At 51.1% G+C, this 17,620-nt stretch overlaps 2 protein-coding genes and 1 long non-coding RNA gene across 4 annotated transcripts; 2 read left to right on the top strand and 1 right to left on the bottom strand.

The window, feature by feature from the left end:
• Positions 1–6,682: 6,682 nt before the first annotated feature.
• LOC125962728 (uncharacterized) lies at positions 6,683–8,388 on the bottom strand. The gene is made up of 2 exons (XR_007474387.1): positions 7,634–8,388; positions 6,683–6,933 (listed from the first exon to the last, which is right to left on the bottom strand). It is a non-coding gene; the product is annotated as an uncharacterized LOC125962728 (long non-coding RNA).
• A 57-nt stretch (positions 8,389–8,445) lies between these two features.
• BAX (BCL2 associated X, apoptosis regulator) lies at positions 8,446–12,460 on the top strand. Of its 2 annotated transcripts, none has more exons than XM_033430517.2 (6): positions 8,446–8,578; positions 9,133–9,184; positions 9,276–9,422; positions 9,805–9,940; positions 11,689–11,804; positions 12,157–12,460. In XM_033430517.2, exons 1-6 carry the CDS (start codon positions 8,545–8,547, stop codon positions 12,335–12,337), a joined length of 666 nt encoding a protein of 221 aa, XP_033286408.1. In that variant the 5' UTR covers positions 8,446–8,544; the 3' UTR covers positions 12,338–12,460. The 2 variants fall into 2 exon arrangements, with proteins under 2 accessions (XP_033286408.1, XP_012388929.2); XM_012533475.3 differs by having other exon boundaries at positions 8,462–8,578; positions 11,689–11,793; positions 12,195–12,460.
• Positions 12,461–15,669: 3,209 nt separating this feature from the next.
• Positions 15,670–17,267, top strand: FTL (ferritin light chain). Its single transcript, XM_049703619.1, has 4 exons — positions 15,670–16,008; positions 16,174–16,320; positions 16,671–16,796; positions 16,961–17,267. The coding sequence occupies exons 1-4, from the start codon at positions 15,907–15,909 to the stop codon at positions 17,111–17,113; spliced, it is 528 nt and encodes a 175-aa protein (XP_049559576.1). The 5' UTR covers positions 15,670–15,906; the 3' UTR covers positions 17,114–17,267.
• The last annotated feature ends 353 nt before the right edge of the window (positions 17,268–17,620 follow it).

Consider the following 17,620-nt stretch of genomic DNA (forward strand, 5'->3'; position numbering starts at 1 on the left):
ATGTGCCACGCCCGCCCTTCTCCCCTGCTGAACCTCAACAAAAATGACCTTTGCAAACAGCCACAACCTCTCTGCTTCTCTTGGAAAACTGGGAGCTGGGCCTTAGTGACCCAATCTGGAAAATGGGCATAAAATGGTAGCAGCTTTCTAGCATCCTTTGAAGGATCTGAAAATAATAATACACATGAGTGGCATAGCTTCTGGGCTGAAATTTGAGGTTAGCAAGTAATAGCTGTTGTTGCTATTAAATGGATATGTCTATACAACTTATGTCTCTGGGAGCCTGTCCTTGACTCCCATATCTAAGGAAACCCATTCTAGTCACCCAGGATGCTTTTTACATTTTTTTTTTTTTTTTTTTTTTTTTTTTTGCGGTACGCGGGCCTCTCACTGTTGTGGCCTCTCCCGTTGTGGAGCACAGGCTCCAGATGCGCAGGCTCAGCGGCCATGGCTCACGGGCCCAGCCGCTCCGCGGCATGTGGGAATCTTCCCGGACCGGGGCACGAACCCGTGTCCCCTGCATTGGCAGGCGGACTCTCAACCACTGCGCCACAGAGATCTTGGCAGTGGTGGTTTGATGGGAGCTGGAGAGAGCCCACCATCCAAGGGGTCACTAGAGCATAAATCGGGTGGAAGGATGTGCGGGGGCGGGCAGTCAGGATCACATTTCCCACAAGCTCCTGGAGCAGACGTGTATGAGCAAATCCACAGTTTGCCTGCCTCAGCCTGTGTGACCTTGGGCAGGGAACAGTATATGGGTAGGAGGTGTCCCTAACTGCACCCTCCCTTAGCCTCTCTCTGCCTTTGTCTCCTCATCAGTAAAGGGGAGATACCACACTATCCACCCTCTGGTGAGGAGTAAATGGGATGGTATACAACAGGCCTTAGCACACAGCAGGTTCTCCATAGATGTTAGCTGATTGGCCCTTCACTTTGAGGTCAGGCCTCCAGAAGCTCCAGGCCTCCATTAAGGTATAGAGAGTCATTTCAACAGGAACGTTCACAAGTGTTTCAGTGGCCTTATTGGCAAAGCCTGGGTCATATGCCCCTCTGTGTGGAAGGGGTAGGAGATCATTCCCACCCAAATTACAAGCAGTTGGAGGGGGGCTATATGTGGGTGCTTGGCCAACGAATTAGGGTTAACTCTGTGCTCTAGGAAAGATCTAACTTTCATATTTTTCTATAATAGTGAGAATAGGTTAGGTTATGCTGCAGTAACAAACAACCCCAAATCTCAGCTTAGCATAACAAGGTTTTTTTTCTCACTTGTGTTATATATTGACTGAGGGTTCTGGGCTGTATATGTCTGGGACCCAGGCTGACAGAGCCACTACCATCTGGAGTCCTGCCGGTCAAGTGTGGCCAAGGAAGAACACCCTGGAAGCTCTTGTACCAGTACTTAAATGTTCTGACACAAAAATGACATACATAATCTCTTAGAATTTATTGGCCAAAACTAGTCATGTGACTTGAATGAACCACAGAGAGTCTGGGAAGTTCAATTCCACCACACTCCAGAAGATGGAGATGGATATATTGGGTTTATGACACTAATAACTCTCACTCTGAGCACATAAGCAAATTGGTAGAAATTTCAGAACATTGAGAGATTAGAAATCAGTTAAATGAGTTTTCTATTGTTTGCCTATTCCAAGTCCCATTACATATCATTCAGCTATCATCACAATGTGAAACCATTCAGCCCTCTGCTTGCTTGGTTTCAATCATTTGATCGTGTGGCCGATATGCCTAGATGTCCCCTTAATAATTATTCGCCTCTGATAGGGAAGTTTCACTGGACATATGGCTGCACAGCTAAAGACTACATTTCCCAGGCTCCCTTGCAACCAGTTTCTTGCCATGTAAATGGTTTCTGGCCAGCGGGATGTCTGCAGCGTCTGAGATATGGCTTTAAAGGCAAGGAGGATGACATCCCTTTCAGTCTCTCCCTTCCTGGTGCAGGGATGTGTTGGGCATTGGTGTGTCCATCTTACACTGAGATGGAAGTGCTGTGTTGTGAATGGTAGGGCAACAAGCTAGAAGGCTAGAAGAAAGACATGATTATGGAAGTAGGCATGCCCCAAAATCTTCGGGATGAATTGGCAAACTGGAGACCCAGGAGAGCCCATGTTTAGTTCCAGTCCAAGTTTGAAGGCATGAGCACCAGGACAGCTGATGGTGTAGTTGTCGTCTGAAGGCTGGCAGCTCTGAAACAGGAGGGAAGGGGGCAGGGCACAACGTCTAAAAGAATGACATAGCCCTTGAGGATAGGACATAAACTGGTTAGAACCAACTAGGTCCAAGATGGCGGAAGATTTGACTTCCAGTAGACCTTGAGTCTCATTCTATGCTCATTGTAATACATTCGCATATGCTAAAGGACACACCCACAGGTGCCATGACAGTTCCGGGGCTGACCATAAAAGGCCAAAAAGTGGGCAATGGCCCAATTCCTGGAAATCTCCACCCCTTCTCCAAGATAGTTGGAATAATCCTCCCACTCTTTAGCCTATAAAATTACCCAACCCATAAAAACCAATCACCCCATATTTCGGAGCCTCTCGCCTTCTGAGATGGTCCACACTCTGTGGACTGTGTTTCTCTCTAAATAAATCCACTTCTTACCTATCAATTTGTCTCTCACTGAATTCTTTCTGCAATGAGACATAAAGAACCTGAGCTTCATTAAGATCTGAGACCTGGTGTGTGATCTCAGTTAAAAGACAGTGTGTGGGGGGAATACTTCCCTGGTGGTACAGTGGTTAAGAATCCGCCTGCCACTGCAGGGGACACAGGATTGAGCCCTGGTCCAGGAAGATCCCACGTGCCGCGGAGCAACTAAGCCCGTGCGCCACAACTACTGAGCCTGCGATCTAGAGCCTGTGAGCCACAACTGCTGAGCCTGCGTGCCACAACTACTCAAGCCCGTGTGCCTAGAGCCCGCGCTCCGCAACAAGAGAAGCCACCGCAATGAGAAGCCCGCGCACCACAATGAAGAGTAGCCCCCCGTTCACCACAACCAGAGAAAGCCCGCACGCAGCAACGAAGACCCAATGCAGCCAAAAATAAAATTAAAATAAAGAAATTTATATATATATTTTAAAACAGACACTGGCGGGGTCACTTCCCTGGCAGTCCAGTGGTTGAGACTCTGGGCTTCCACTGAAGGGGGCGCGGGTTCGACCCCTGGTCAGGGAACTAAGATCCCACATGCCATGTGGCGCCGTCAAAAAAAAAAAAAAGACACTGGGTTTAAGTCCCACCCCTTGGGTTCAAGTCCCATCTGAATTCTGCAGTTTCATCTTGAGACCCAGGAAGAGCCAATGTTTCAGTTTGAGCCTGAAGGCAGGAAGAAAGCTGATGTCCTAGTTCCTTTTTTTAAAAAAAAAAATTTATTTATTTATTTGTTTGTTTATTTATTTGGCTGTACCGGGTCTTAGTTGCAGCATGCAGGATCTTCATTGTGGCGTGAGGGGTCTTCAGTTGCAGCATGCAGCATCTATTTTCCTGACCGGGGATCGAACTGGGCCCCTTGCATTGGGAGCACGGAGCCTTAACCATTGCGCCACCAGGGAAGTCACTCATGTCCTAGTTCAAAGGTAGTAAGGCAGAAAGAATTCTTTCTTATTCAGAGGAGAGTCAGCCTTTTGTTCAATTCAGGCCTTTTATGCAATCTTCTTTACTAAGTTTCCTGATGTAATATCGATCTCATGCAAAAACACCCTGAGAGAAACACTCAGAATAATGTTAGACCAAACATCTGGGTACCCTGTCAAGCTGGCCCAGTAAAGTTAACATATAAAATCAACCATCATAGTTCCTGACACTGTGGAACTTTACTCACTGTTATTATCACTTAAGGTTGCATATTCTTGGACTGTTACATGAGAGGGAAATAAACGTCTGTGTTGTTTAAATCATTGTTATCATGGTCTTTGCTAAAGCAGCTGAATTGGTGTTCTACCTTATATTTTCCAAAGATATCTCCTGTCCCCACTCACTTCCCCCATTAAGAGGCAGAGTCGAGTTCCCCTTCCCCTGAGGTGGTGTGCGCTCATGACTAATATGTAGCTGTTGCAACATGGCAGAAGAGTGATGCTGCATGATTTTTGAGGTCAAATCAGGGAAGGCAACGCAATTTCTTTTTTTTTTTTTACGCGGGCCCCTCACTGTTGTGGCCTCTCCCGTTGCGGAGCACAGGGTCCGGACGCGCAGGCTCAGCAGCCGTGGCTCACTGGCCCAGCCGCTCCGCGGCATGCGGGATCCTCCCGGACCGGGGCACGAACCCGTGTCCCCTGCATCGGCAGGCCGACTCTCAACCACTGCACCACCAGGGAAGCCTGCAATTTCTTTGTTAGCTGAAATACTCTTGAAACCTTCAGCCATCAGGCAAGTAGTTCAGCTGCCCTGAAGCCACCAAGCTATAAGGAAGCTCAATATCCCACACAAAGAAACTACATGGAAAGGCTTGAGGCTCCATGAAAATATATGCTCCACCAGGTCCCGACACCCTTCAGTCTCCCTGCTCTTTCGGTTCCAGCCACTATCTGACTGCAGACACTGAGTGACCCCAAGCTGGAACTGCCCAGAGAGCCCTTCCCAATCTCACTACCCACAGGCCTATCAAAGATAATAAAATAATTGTTGTTTTAAGCCACTAAGCTCTGGGCTGATTTGTTACACAGCAATAGTGAACCGGAACATCTGGTATAACTTTTATAGTGGGAGAGATGGATTCATTTTTAATATGTCTAAGCAGAAGTGGAACCCCCAAATCCTACTCACTCTTCTCCACCCCAGAACCTTCACTAGATCAGCCACCAGGGTCCTCTTCCCCTGAATAACTTAGCATCTACAACATGTTAGCCCTCTCTTTGCTGTCCTTCCTCTATGTGCAAAGCGTTCTTCCTTTCCTGGAGTGGTAGTCAGTTTCTTTTCTTTTCTTTCTTTCTTTCTTTCTTTCTTTCTTTCTTTCTTTCTTTCTTTCTTTCTTTCATTGAAGTATAGTTAACTTACAATGTCATGTTACTTTCAAGTGTACAGCAAAGTAATTCAGTTATATATATATTGAATATATATATTCTTTTTCATATTCTTTTCCATTATAGGTTATTACAAGATATTGAATACAGTTCCCTGTGCTTTACTGTAGGTTCCTGTTGTTTATCTATTTTATATGTAGTAGCATATATCTGTTAACCCCAAACTCCTAAATTCTCTCCTCCTCCCACCCCTGCACTATCCCCTTTGGTAACCATAAGTTTGTTTTCTGTGTCTGTGAGTGTATTTCTGTTTTGTAAATAAGTTCATTTGTATCATTTTTTTATGTTCCACCTATAAATGATATCATATGATATTAGTCTTTCACTGTCTGACTTACTTCACTTAATATGGTAATCTCTAGGTCCACCCATGTTACTGCAAATGGCATTATTTTATTCTTTTTTATGACTAATATTCCATTGTGTATATAGACCACGTCTTCTTTATCCATTCATCTATCGATGGACATTTAGGTTGCTTCCATGTCTTAGCTATTGTAAATAGTGCTGCTATGAGCATAGGAGTGCCTGTGTCTTTTCGAATTAGAGTTTTCTCTGGGGTAATCAGTTTCTAAAATGGCTCTCAATGACCTCCACGTCCTGATATTCATGTCCTCATATAATCCCCTCTCCTGTGACTGTGCTGGACCTAGTGACCTGCCACTCATGGCAAAAGTGATGGGATGTCCCTTCTGAGACTAGGTTATAATAGACTATGACTTCAGTCTTGCCTGCTCACTTTGATTAAGCTTGCTGCCGTGTTGGGAGCTGCACTATGAAGGGGTCTCATGGCAAAGAAAGGAGTTCCAGCCAACAAGGAACCAGGAAGCTGGCCCTCAGTCCAGCATCTCTCATGTGACCGGATCTTCCCAACAACAATTTATGGGTGCTTGGAAATGGATCCTTCCCCAGATGAGTCATTGGATGAGACCAGAACCTCAGCTGACACCTTTTTTATAGCCTTGTGAGAGAATGCAAAGCAGAGGACCCAAGTAAGCCACCCCCAGATCCCACCGATTATGTCCATCTTGTAATATACATCGGTAACTTTAAAACACCTATAAACTGTATTTTCCTTTGTTAGAAGAGTCTTAAGTTACTTCCCTGGTGGTCCAGGTGTTAAGACTGCGCTTCCACTGCAGGGGGCACGGGTTCCATCCCTGGTCTCGGAACTAAGATCCCACAAGTCATGCGGCATGCCCCCCCCAAAAAAGTCTTAAAACATCATTTTCTCTCTTATCCCTCTGGATATACAATAAATAACAGATTGTACTAGATTCATTGTCTTATAATAATGTGTAAGAGAGATTTACTATTACCAGTGAGCCATGGGAGGGCTGTGAGCAGGTGAGGACCAGGGCCAGCTCTGGATATAGAAAAACCCATCTAGGTTCATGTGGAAGATGGGCTGGAGGGGAGGGACAGGAGGTTGGGGTCTATGAGTGGGGCTGAGTAAGAAAGCCCTGTCCAAGTGACACAGGTCAAGCTGGAGACCTGACAGCACCCACAAGAACCATACAATTCTGGCAAATCCATCTCCTTCTCTGGGCTCTGGTTTCTGCATCTATAAATAGGCCATAATTATCCTAGATGTATTAGTTATCTACTGCTGTGTAACAAATTGCCCCCAAACTTAGCAGTTTAAAGCAACAATAAACGTTTATTGTCTCACACAATTTCTGAGGGTTGGAAATCAATGAATGGCTAAGCTGTGGGGTTCTGGCTTAGGATCTCTCACGAGGTTGCAGTCAGGATGTTGGTGGGGACAGCTGTCACCTGAAGGCTTGACTGGGGCTGGAGGACTTGGTTCCTCGACATGTGTGTTTCTCCAGTGGATGACTGCTTGAGTGTCCTCACAATGTGGCAGCTGCTTCCTCTAAAGTGAGTGATCCTAGAGAGAGTCAGGCAGAAGCTGCAGTGACTTTTATGACCTAACCTTGGAAGTTACACTGCCATTTCCACAACGCCCTGTTAGTCACACTGTCAGCCCTATTCAATGCGGGAGGAGACTACACAGGGGCCTGAATACCTGGAGGTGAGAATCATTGGGGTCCATCTTGGAGGTGGGCTTCATAGTTCTGATATAGTATCTTTATTATTGTAAACAATATTGACTTCAGAACTATCTCAAAAGTTTTTTCCCCTCTACTCAACAGCTGTACCATTTAGAGGTCTGTGGCTGCATTAAAAGCCCCTTCTTCCTTCTCTGTAACTGGGATGGAGGGAGGGCTAATTCATTGGGCTGGAATAACAGACACAAATAAAGCCAGCTTCAACGTTAATATGAAACACTATTTCCCAAGGACATGCTTTCTTACTCACACTGTTGGAAATTCTATCAGTAAAAATGAAACATCCCACTTTGCCTGTAGGATTGAAGTCACTTGATACATAGTAGCAGCCTTGATTTCCAACCCAGGTGCAGAGTAAAGGGTTTCTGGACCCAACACTACACATCTACATTCATCTTGTAGTTTGCAAGGATACAGGACCCTGGTTCCTTTTGCAGTCCACACACTGCTTGGCTTTGAGCCTAACATACAGTCATCACCTAAATTCCACTCTTCCTCCAAATCCTATAATAACTCTACCTTTTCCTTTGTCAAGATGCTCCATGGTTTCTCTGTTGTGTGGTCTCCATCATCTCAGTGGGTCAATAAACTTTAATTTGTCAGACTATATTCCTGGTGTTGTCAGGCTGATGGATTAAGATACCTATAATCTTCAATTGCCGTGGCTCCCAGCCACCCTTGGGAGATAGATTCCCTTCTCTTATATGCCCAAACCGTTCATCATCTGGCCCCAGCCTATTTTTCTAATCTCAGTTCTTTTTTCTTCTTACTATTTTCTTTTGAAAGGGAGATATAATCATTTCCATACAGTAAACTGCACGTCTTATGTGTACAACTCAGTGAATTTTTAAATATGTGTATGCCCAAGTAATCACCACCCAGATAAATATATAGCACATTTCGGACACCCCAGGAGCCTCTCTGTCCTCACCCTGCCAATCTATCACCAATCTATCACTTTTTGAACTTCAGATTCTTTTTATTTTCACAGAAACACATATAAACATTCATAGACTTTAGTCATCTGGAACGTCCTGCCTCAAAGAATGCTATCTTTGGCCTCTGATGTTCCTTCTGTCCTGGCAAGGGCTCAAGTCCCAACCGAAACTTTTGAAAATATTGCAGGAATGAATGAATGAATAAAAGTTATAACTGCGATTGAATGCGCGCCTGGTGGAATGGCGCCACAACCACTTCCTAAGGGGAAGTGCTGATTGGGCAGTCACGTGATAGGGGCCGAGCCTTCCCGGAGCAGGTGAGGCAGGTGCGGTCCTGTGTCCGGATAGCCCTGCGGGGCAGCGGCTCGCGGCGGCCATTTTGCGGGGCGATCACGTGAGAGGACGCACGCTCAGCGGGGCGCTCACGTGACCAGGGGCGTGCTGCGGCCGCCCGGGCGGACCCGGCGAGAGGCGGCGGCGGGAGCGGCGGTGATGGACGGGTCCGGGGAGCAACCCAGAGGCGGGGGTGAGGCGGGAGGTGGACGGGCGGGAGGAGGGCGAGACCCTCGCCGGCCGACCCCAGGATCCCTCCTGCCGGTATGGGGCCGTGCGATCGCCAAGCACTCCGGGGCAGAAACTCCGGGATCCGGCGCTGCCAGCTTCCACCCACTCCCGGGGTCCCGGGCTCTCTGGCCTCTGCGTCCGGATCCCTTCCTGTCTGGCGCTTTCGGACCCCCGAGAAGCTGGGGAGCCCCATAATCCAAGCCCACGGGGCAGGCCCGGGCTTGTTGCCTGCACCACTTCCTGGTGGGAGGGGCGGGTCTCCCCTCAGTCCCCTCAGGCCAGGGGTCTGGTTGCATGAAGTGTTCCCTCAGCCTCCTCCCCCGGAAGAATGAAGGATACAGGCCCAGGACTGCTGCCTCTTTCTCCATCAGGGACTCAGCTGCCTGGGCCCCCAGTCACTTTATCTACCAGGGTCCCCTAGTGTTGTCCTCCCTCAGGGATCATGAGCCACTCCAGTTCCCTGGATCCCCCTAGGACCCAAGAGTCCAGGCACCTCTTACCTCCTTTCTCCTCTAGGGCCCACCAGCTCTGAGCAGATCATGAAGACAGGGGCCCTTTTGCTTCAGGGGTGAGTTTGAGGTCTGATTATTGCGGAGCAGATTTGAGGAGTGAGGCCCCATTCTGATTCTGCATTCCCTGCAACTCCATTCCCACTCTAGTTTCATCCAGGATCGAGCAGGGCGAATGGGGGGAGAGACGCCCGAGCTGGGCCTGGAGCAGGCGCCCCAGGATGCATCCACCAAGAAGCTGAGCGAGTGTCTCAAGCGCATTGGAGATGAACTGGACAGTAACATGGAGCTGCAGAGGTGTGGTCCCTGGGACCCAGGAGTCCAGCCAGTGAGCCCCTTCTCCCTCAGAACCCAGGAGTCCCAGCTCCCAACCCCCACTTTCCCTGGGATCCTGGAGTCCAGGCCCACAGCCCCCTTTTCCGTCAGACCCAGGGGTCCAGGGCCCCACCACTCAACTCAGCACTCTGGACTCCCAGCCCTCCCCTGCCCTAGGATCTTGAAACTCTCCTTCAGGGAGTCATTTTCCCCAGTTTCCTCAATGTCCACCTCGTGGCTCTCCCCCATGATGGCTTCCTGGCTCAGGCCTCAGTTTCCTTATCTTTGGTATGGGGTGGACACCAGAGTTTCCACACTCCGCCTGATCCTCCCTCCCCAGCACTGGCTTTCCTCTCTCCTGCAGGATGATCGCGGCCGTGGACACAGACTCCCCCCGAGAGGTCTTTTTCCGAGTGGCGGCCGAAATGTTTTCTGACGGCAACTTCAACTGGGGCCGGGTTGTCGCCCTTTTCTACTTTGCCAGCAAACTGGTGCTCAAGGTGGGCGGCTGCAGGGCTGTGAGCCCAGGCAGGCTCCCCTATGAGGACCTGGGACTTGTGAGGTCAACCCCTGTGGCAGCCCAGTAACCACAGAGGGAATGGAGAGAGGCAGCTATGGACCGCTTGTCTGCTTTTTCATTCATTTATTCATTCAACAAACATTTATGGGGCCTATGGTGTGTGTGACCTGTACTCGGCACCCAGGACACAGAACAGAAAAGGCTAGGTCCCTGCTCTCAGGGAGCCCACGTCGTATGATGAGTGCTGAGCGAAGTAAACTAGGGTGACGTGATTGGGCAAAGAGGTCAGGAAAGACTTCTAAGAGGAGGTGACGTGAAAGCTAAAGTTGGAATGACAAGAAAGATGCAGTGATATATTGTATAAAGATGGGGGAAAAGGCATCCTGTAGAGGGGCAGAACATGCAAAGGCCCTGAGGTAGGGCCAAGCCTAGTGTGTTGTGGGCAATGAGGAGGCCCATGTGGTTAGAACAGAGTGAGGAGAGGGAGAAGGTCAGAGATGAGGGCAGATTGCGAGGGTCTTGTGGGCCGCTGTAAAGACTAGCTTTACTCTGAGTGCGACAGGAGTGATTGGCTGGTTTTAAACAAGAGAGTGAGGTGACCTGATTTATAAATAGAAAAGACTTTTCAAGCAAGGAGAGCAAAATGTTAATTGTAGAATCTAGGTTGTGTGTATATGCCTGTACGCTTAGAAACTTTTTTAACTTTTCTCTTTGAAGATTCTCATTATAAAATATTGGGGGAGGGGAAGCCCAGCAAATTATTTTGGCCCTTTTGGGTAGAAAAATGGATTATGGGGCACAAGGGCAAAAACTGGGACGCTGACAAAGAGGTACCTGTAATAATCCTGGCTAACGGAAGACTGACCTGGAGTCTGGGGGCAGCATTGGAGGTGGAGAAGTAGATTTCTTGATGTGTTTGCAAGATTGAGCTGATGGGGCTTGAATGTTAGAGGTGAGGGGGACAGCAGTCAGGGTGATGGTAGGGCTCCGTGTGGAGCTGGGGACAGCAGGTGAGAAGCAGCGAGATAAAGGCTGAGTAGGGAAGCTTAGGGAGTTGAAGAGCAGGCGTCAGGCCTTACCTGGTCTGAAGGTCAGAAAGCCCTCTCTGGGGAAGTGACATTAGACCTGAGCTGTGAGGGATGAGTGAAAATTCCCTAGGTTGAGGTCCATTGAGGCAGCAGAATTAGCATGTGCAAAGGTCCTGAAGCAGGTTAAGAATTTGGTGGGAATGAAGATATGGAAGAGGGGTGGGAATTCCCTGGCGGTCCAGTGGTTAGGACTCCTTGCTTCCACTGCAGGGGGCACGGGTTCGATCCCGGGTCGGGGAACTAAGATCCCACAAGCTGTGTGGAGTGGCCAAAGAAAAAATAAAAAAAGTTTAAAATTAAAAAAAAAAAAGATATGGAAGAAGGGCAGTGAGGCACAGAAAAGAAGAGGAAAATTGGAATGTGATCAGGTCAGAGGCTTCACACAGAGCCTTGTGGGCCAAGATGTGCTTTTGATTTTTTATCCCAGAGGTACTAGGGAGCCATAGATGGTTTGTGAGCAGGGAAGTTGACAGTGACCAGATCCACTTTACAATTTATGAAGCTCATTCTGACTGTGAGTGGAAAAGAGACTGCAGAAGGGCAGGAGGGGAGGCAGAGAGTTGAGAAAGGAGGCTGGGGGCCATTGCCCCAGGCAGTGGCGACAAGGCTTAGTCCCTAAGGCCCAGTCCACTCCCTGCAGGCCCTGTGCACCAAGGTGCCCCAGCTGATCAGGACCATCATGGGCTGGACCCTGGACTTCCTTCGAGAGCGGCTGCTGGGCTGGATCCAGGACCAGGGTGGTTGGGTGAGGCCCCTAACCCCATCCAATCCCCCACTCCCCTGGGACCCCTGGGCCTTCCTGAGCCCACCACAGTGGTACCCTCCTCCCCATTTTCGGATCATCAGATGTACTCTGTAATGCGTTTTCTTACATGTCTGATCAACCCTGATTCATATGACACCCACTGACCTCTCCATGACCCTTGACCTCCTGGTGACCTCTGACCCGACTAGTGCCTTCTGCCCTCCCTGGTGCCTCTACTTCCTTCGGAATCCCTCAAGTTCTATGATAACTCTTTGGCCCCCAACTCTTTAGTACCATTAATCTTAGGCCCTTGCCCCCACTCATGCCCTCTGACCTCTCTGTGACCCCTCACGTGCTGGCCCAGGCTGAGCTGCTGAACTGCCTCATGTCCCTATCCCCAGGACGGCCTCCTCTCCTACTTTGGGACACCCACGTGGCAGACAGTGACCATCCTCGTGGCCGGAGTACTCACTGCCTCGCTTACCATCTGGAAGAAGATGGGCTGAGGCCACCAGCGGCCTTGGACTGTGTCTTTTCTGCATAAATTATGGCATTTTTCGGGAGGGGTGGGGACTGGGGGCCATGGGCATTTTTCTTACTTTTGTAATTATTGGGGTGGGGTGGGGAGGAGTGGTCTCGGGGGGCAATAAACCTCTTTCGGGCCACACTTTCAGAGTCTGAGTCACTGGGCCCACTTCCTGGCTGTCGCAGGAGACCAGGCTTCACGTGCTGACCCATCTTATTCTGAGGTTGCCTGGTGCCCTCTATGGGTAGGTGGTGAGTTAAGTCTTGGCCCTGCCCTTAAGGAGCCCACAGTCCTGAGGGGAACCGAGGTGACTCGAGATCACATGACTCATGTATCACAGCCTAGGGTATTGTGTTAGAGGCAGCACTGTGCCAGGCCCAAACCCGGCAGAGGGGGCTGGGGCGGGGGTGGGGGGTGGATATCAGGGTAGCAGGGTGCAAAGCAGCCTCCTGGACCCTGGGAACTAGGGCCTGGAAGCTTCCACCATATGGGACCACAGGAAGTTGCACATTTACTGAGGTGGAGAAATGGGGAAGAAGCTGGAGGGGGGCAGACCTCGGGAGGACTAGGAAAGCAGGGGAGGGCGCTGGAGCCTTTTGGGGAAGCCCCTGGAGGCTGGAAGGCTGAGGAGGCTGGAGAGAGGGTCCAAGGGAGGACTCCAGGGGAGGCCTGAGCTTGAGCTGTGTGGTTGCAGAGGAGACACACAGGCTGGAGACTGACAGGTTGTGGAGGGAGGGGCTGGAGAAGGAGGAGGAGTCTAGGGTCTGGCCCCGTAAATGGGAAGGGCCCTCCAGGAGAGGGGCAGCCCCCTGGGAAGATGCTGCGCTCACAAAGAGGCACAGTAGATTGAGCCAAAGAAGGAGAATCAGAAAAGGGAATCACTGAGAATAAGGTCACTCGGAGAGTCACAGTTGGTTGTCACCTCTCTGGCTGTCTTTCTTTGGCCGCGTTGGGTCTTCGTTGCTATGCGCAGCTTTTTTTGTCTCTAGTTGCGGTGAGCGGGGGCTACTCTTCATTGCGGTGCCTGGGCTTCTCTTGTTGCGGAGCATGGGCTTTAGGCGCGCGGGCTTCAGTAGTTGAGGCACGCAGGCCCAAGGGCAGGCGGGCTCAGTAGTTGTGGCTCGTGGGCTTAGTTGCTCTGCGGCATGTGGGCTATTCCCCGACCAGGGCTCGAACCCGTGTCCCCTGCACTGGCAGGCGGATTCTTAACCACTGCACCACCAGGGAAGTCCCACCCCTCTGGCTCTCCATCCCCCTCTCTCTGGGTCCTTCTGTCCCCTTCTCTGTCTCTGTTCCTGTCTCTTTGTCCCTCTCTGGGTCTTTCTGTCCCCCTGTCTCTCTCTCCCTGTTTCCCTGGGTCACTTGTCTTCTCCTATCCCCCCTGATTCCCCCCACCTTCTTCAGATAATCTTTATCTCACCCCTTCCTCTCCCTCCACCTGTGAGCACTTCCCAGGTCACCTCTCCTTTCCCAGGCTAAAGGTCTTTGGGCTGAGGTTTGAAATTTGGTGAATGAGTAACTCAGACTCCATCGTGACTGTGTGCCTGGGGCAACTGCCCCTCCCCCAGAGACGGCCAGTCAGGGGAGAGATGTCGGATAAGACAGAAGTGAGGAGAGACTGAGTCGCCACCCAGAGAGAGGGGACAATATGGCCGCAGGCGGGAGCCCAGGGAAACCATCAAGGGAACTAAAAAGACAGTGCCTTGACAAAGCACTCGAGGTGGCACCTTGGGGGAGGGGGCCAGACTTGGGGCCCAGCCAGGCCTACTTCCCCGGGTCCCAGGCAGACTGCAGTCCACCCAAAGTAGATGAGGTCAGCGAGCGGGCTCCACCCCGCCCCGCTGCGGGAGCCCCTTCCAGAGCTGAGTTCAGCATGACTCAGCACGGCTGCTCTCCTGGCACTGGCCCAGACACCCCTTGAGGACCCCAGATACCAGCCTGACTGGCGTCCCCTTGATCAGGGAGTACCCTGCCCGGGCTGCTTGGAGACGCTTCTCTGCAAGGTGAGCCCTGACCTCTGCTCCCAACGCCCCAGCGGCTTCAGCTTTCCTGCCCCAGCCGGACAGCTGCCTCCATTAGGGCACTGAAAGAGGGTCAAAGTCCTGTCTTTGTTTCTCCTTCCCCGCAAACAACCACAATGGGAGCTCCTGGAGGGCTCCTTCAGCCAGCTCTGCCACCCAGGCACCAGCCTGGACCAGACACACTTTAAAAATGTCCATTGGTTAAAGACAGACATCCCATCCGTAGGTCCCCAGACCCTCCTTGTTTCACCGGGACTCAGTACTTCTCCGTGATCTTGAAGGAGCATGTGTCAGGCAAGACAGGGACAATTTCAGCGAGGCTGCTTCAGCGTCGAAAAGAATTCCCAGTCTCTGGCTGCCTTCAAAGTCATCTCCACGAAGCGCAGCCTCAGAGGGACCCCCAAAACTCCAGTGTCATTTCACCCCAACCCATCTCAGCTTCCAGAAAAAGTGAGCCCCTAAAAGAGCCCCTAGGTATTCCAAGGGGCTCAGACAATCTTTCGAGCGCTCCAAAAGGCTCTCCAAGACCCCTGACCTCTTTAAAAAGCCCCTACTAGGCTTCTGGAAACATCCCTCTGCCCCACTGCGGGGCTGAACAGCAGGGCTCTACAACTGTCCCTTTAATCTCGCAGATCACTTCAAGGGCCTAAAGATCGCCCTACCCCCCCCCCCCCGGGGAAGTTTCCAGAAAAATAGGGACTTCCACTGTGAACTCTAAAGGTACAGAAACTCCCCCACCTTTGAACCCCAAGGCTCCAGGTCCTCCCAGAGAGAGACCCAAGGTTCCAGAAACATCATCTCACAGCCTTCCAAACTTCTCAATGATCCGGGTACCTCCTTATCTCCCAGCGCAAACCCCAGTCATCTGGAGGTTTCCGCACCTCTGAGGAACGCCCCCAGGGTTCCAGTAAAGCCCGTGCCCTGACACAGCACCAGAATCCGATCTACTTTCCTGAGACACCCCCAGGACCCAGGAATGATTATTTTCCAGGGTTCCCAGTGTCTTCATTAATCTTTCACCTACTAGAGAGTCTCCCTCCCCACCCCCACCCCCAGAATCCCTTGACTTCGCAGAATTAGCCCCAGAGCTGTTGCATCCCGCGAAAACCCCCACCCCCCCATTCCCCATTTCACAACAGCCGTCGCCTACAGGCGCGTGACTTCCCCACCTCCGGGGGGGGAGCGGTGTGTGTCTAGGAGTCCTATATGCTCCTGATTGGTCACGCGTGGGCTCCAGGCCCCGCCTCCCACCACCGCAGATTGGCCGATTGCTCTCCCTGGCCGTCCCACTTCCGAGGGCCTGCGCACTATAAAATAAGCCGCCTTGGCCACAGCAGTTTTCATTGCGCTCGGCGGTTCCCCGGATCTGTCTCTTGCTTCAACAGTGTTTGGACGGAACAGACCCAGGGTCGCCCTTTCTTCCAGCCTCCGACCACCCTCCAACCTTCGGAGTCAGCCACTCATCTATCCACCCTCCAACCTTCGGAGTCAGCCACTCAGCTGTCCTCGGTCACCGGGACCAGCCAACACCATTTTTTGAGCCGAACTCCTTATTACCGATCAACCATGAGCTCCCAGATTCGTCAGAATTATTCCACCGAGGTGGAGGCCGCCGTCAACCGCCTGGTCAACATGCATCTGCGGGCCTCCTACACCTACCTCTCTCTGGTGAGGGTCCCCAGGACGCCCCCAGCCCAAGTTCCCCTCAGCTGCGCACCTCCGGCCCTCTGCGCACGCGCTGGCCGCCTTTGTCCTGTTGGATAGTCGGAGGCGGAGTCCGCATGCCTGGCCTCGCCTCCTGCTAACCATTGTTCCCGCCATCTCTTCCCGCAGGGCTTCTATTTCGACCGCGACGATGTGGCTCTGGAGGGCGTGCGCCACTTTTTCCGCGAATTGGCCGAAGAGAAGCACGAGGGCGCCAAGCGTCTCTTGAAAATGCAAAACCAACGCGGCGGCCGCGCCCTCTTCCAGGACGTGCAGGTAAATAGTGTGTGGGCATTGGACTACATCTCCCAACAGTCCCTGCACTAGAGGCCCCTTGACTGTATTGGTTTAGGCACCGCGTAGGCCTCTCGGAGATTGAGTTCAGTCTTTTGTGGGTTATTACAGCTGGAGATCGAGGCGCACCCAGTTCTCCCAAGACGTGGCGGTCTAGAGCGCAGCGTGTAGTATCCTGGGACGTGTAGTTATAGGAGACTGGGGAATGATAGATACAAACTCTTAGACGTTTTTTTCCGATTAAGCCCTCTACTCTCGCAACTACAGGAAAATTAGTTTTTAGTCCTTTCCAGAGTATGTGGCTAGTACTGAGCCGTTTGTTTTCGGTATAGAAGCCATCTCAAGATGAGTGGGGTAAAACTCAGGACGCTATGGAAGCCGCCATTAAAATGGAGAAGAACCTGAACGAGGCCCTTCTGGATCTGCATGCCCTGGCTTGTGCCCGCGCAGACCCCCACGTAAGTATCTCCAGTCATGTCTATGAGACCTTCCCTGGAATGATGCTTACATACGAAGCATTGGCCTCATTTGATTGGGCAGATTTCCTTCTGAGCCTCCTTCCCCCATCTGTCACATTGTTAGATCTGTACGTGGCAACATTTTCTCCTCTTTTATCACTCAGCTCTGCGACTTCCTGGAGAGCCACTTCCTAGATGAGGAGGTGAAACTCATCAAGAAGATGGGTGACCACCTGACCAACCTCCGCAGGCTGGCTGGTCCCCAGGCTGGGCTGGGCGAGTATCTCTTCGAAAGGCTCACCCTCAAGCACGATTAGGAGCCTCCGGAGCCCAGTGGCCTTTGAGGAGCCCCTCTGGTGTCAGGGCTTCTGCCCGAAGCCCCTCTCTGCAGCCAGTAGGCAGCTTGTTAACCACACTGGAGCCCTCTCCCAAGCCTTGGACCAAATGGAAACAATAAAGCTTTTTGCAGCAGCTAGTGGTTTTATGTGTGTATCCTGGGAAAAAAGGTGGGATCTGTTTTCACAAGGCTTCTGGCTACATTGGGCTGGCAGGGAGAGAGGAGTTTGGCGCTCTACTTCTAAGACATAATAACACCTGTGGGGTGTTGCTGTAGTGGGTTTTCTGCTTTGCCAGGCTGTTAACTGCCCCTCCTAAGATGGTAGAGCCCAGACTCCAGGGAGAGTCTAGTAAAACCTGGGGTTGCTAGCTGGAAGCAGACAGCTGTTAAGGAGATCAGTAATGAGAAACCGGTTCACATGAGTTATGTTGCTAGGCACTTGCCAAGCTCTGAAAGTACTCTGCCTCAATTCTGGGAGGCTAAGTAG

The sequence above is a fragment of the Orcinus orca genome, chromosome 20 (assembly GCF_937001465.1).
Source record: "Orcinus orca chromosome 20, mOrcOrc1.1, whole genome shotgun sequence".
NCBI lineage: Eukaryota > Metazoa > Chordata > Mammalia > Artiodactyla > Delphinidae > Orcinus > Orcinus orca.

Bases quoted from the DNA above. Each gene is read 5' to 3' on its own strand.
- FTL (XM_049703619.1), top strand. From the start codon at position 15,907: ATGAGCTCCCAGATTCGTCAGAATTATTCCACCGAGGTGGAGGCCGCC. The intron at 16,009-16,173 runs GTGAGGGTCCCC...CTCTTCCCGCAG, and splicing joins CCTACACCTACCTCTCTCTG to GGCTTCTATTTCGACCGCGA. The intron at 16,321-16,670 runs GTAAATAGTGTG...TTTTCGGTATAG, and splicing joins CCCTCTTCCAGGACGTGCAG to AAGCCATCTCAAGATGAGTG.
- BAX (XM_033430517.2), top strand. From the start codon at position 8,545: ATGGACGGGTCCGGGGAGCAACCCAGAGGCGGGG. The intron at 9,185-9,275 runs GTGAGTTTGAGG...TTCCCACTCTAG, and splicing joins GGGGCCCTTTTGCTTCAGGG to TTTCATCCAGGATCGAGCAG. The intron at 9,941-11,688 runs GTGGGCGGCTGC...CACTCCCTGCAG, and splicing joins CCAGCAAACTGGTGCTCAAG to GCCCTGTGCACCAAGGTGCC.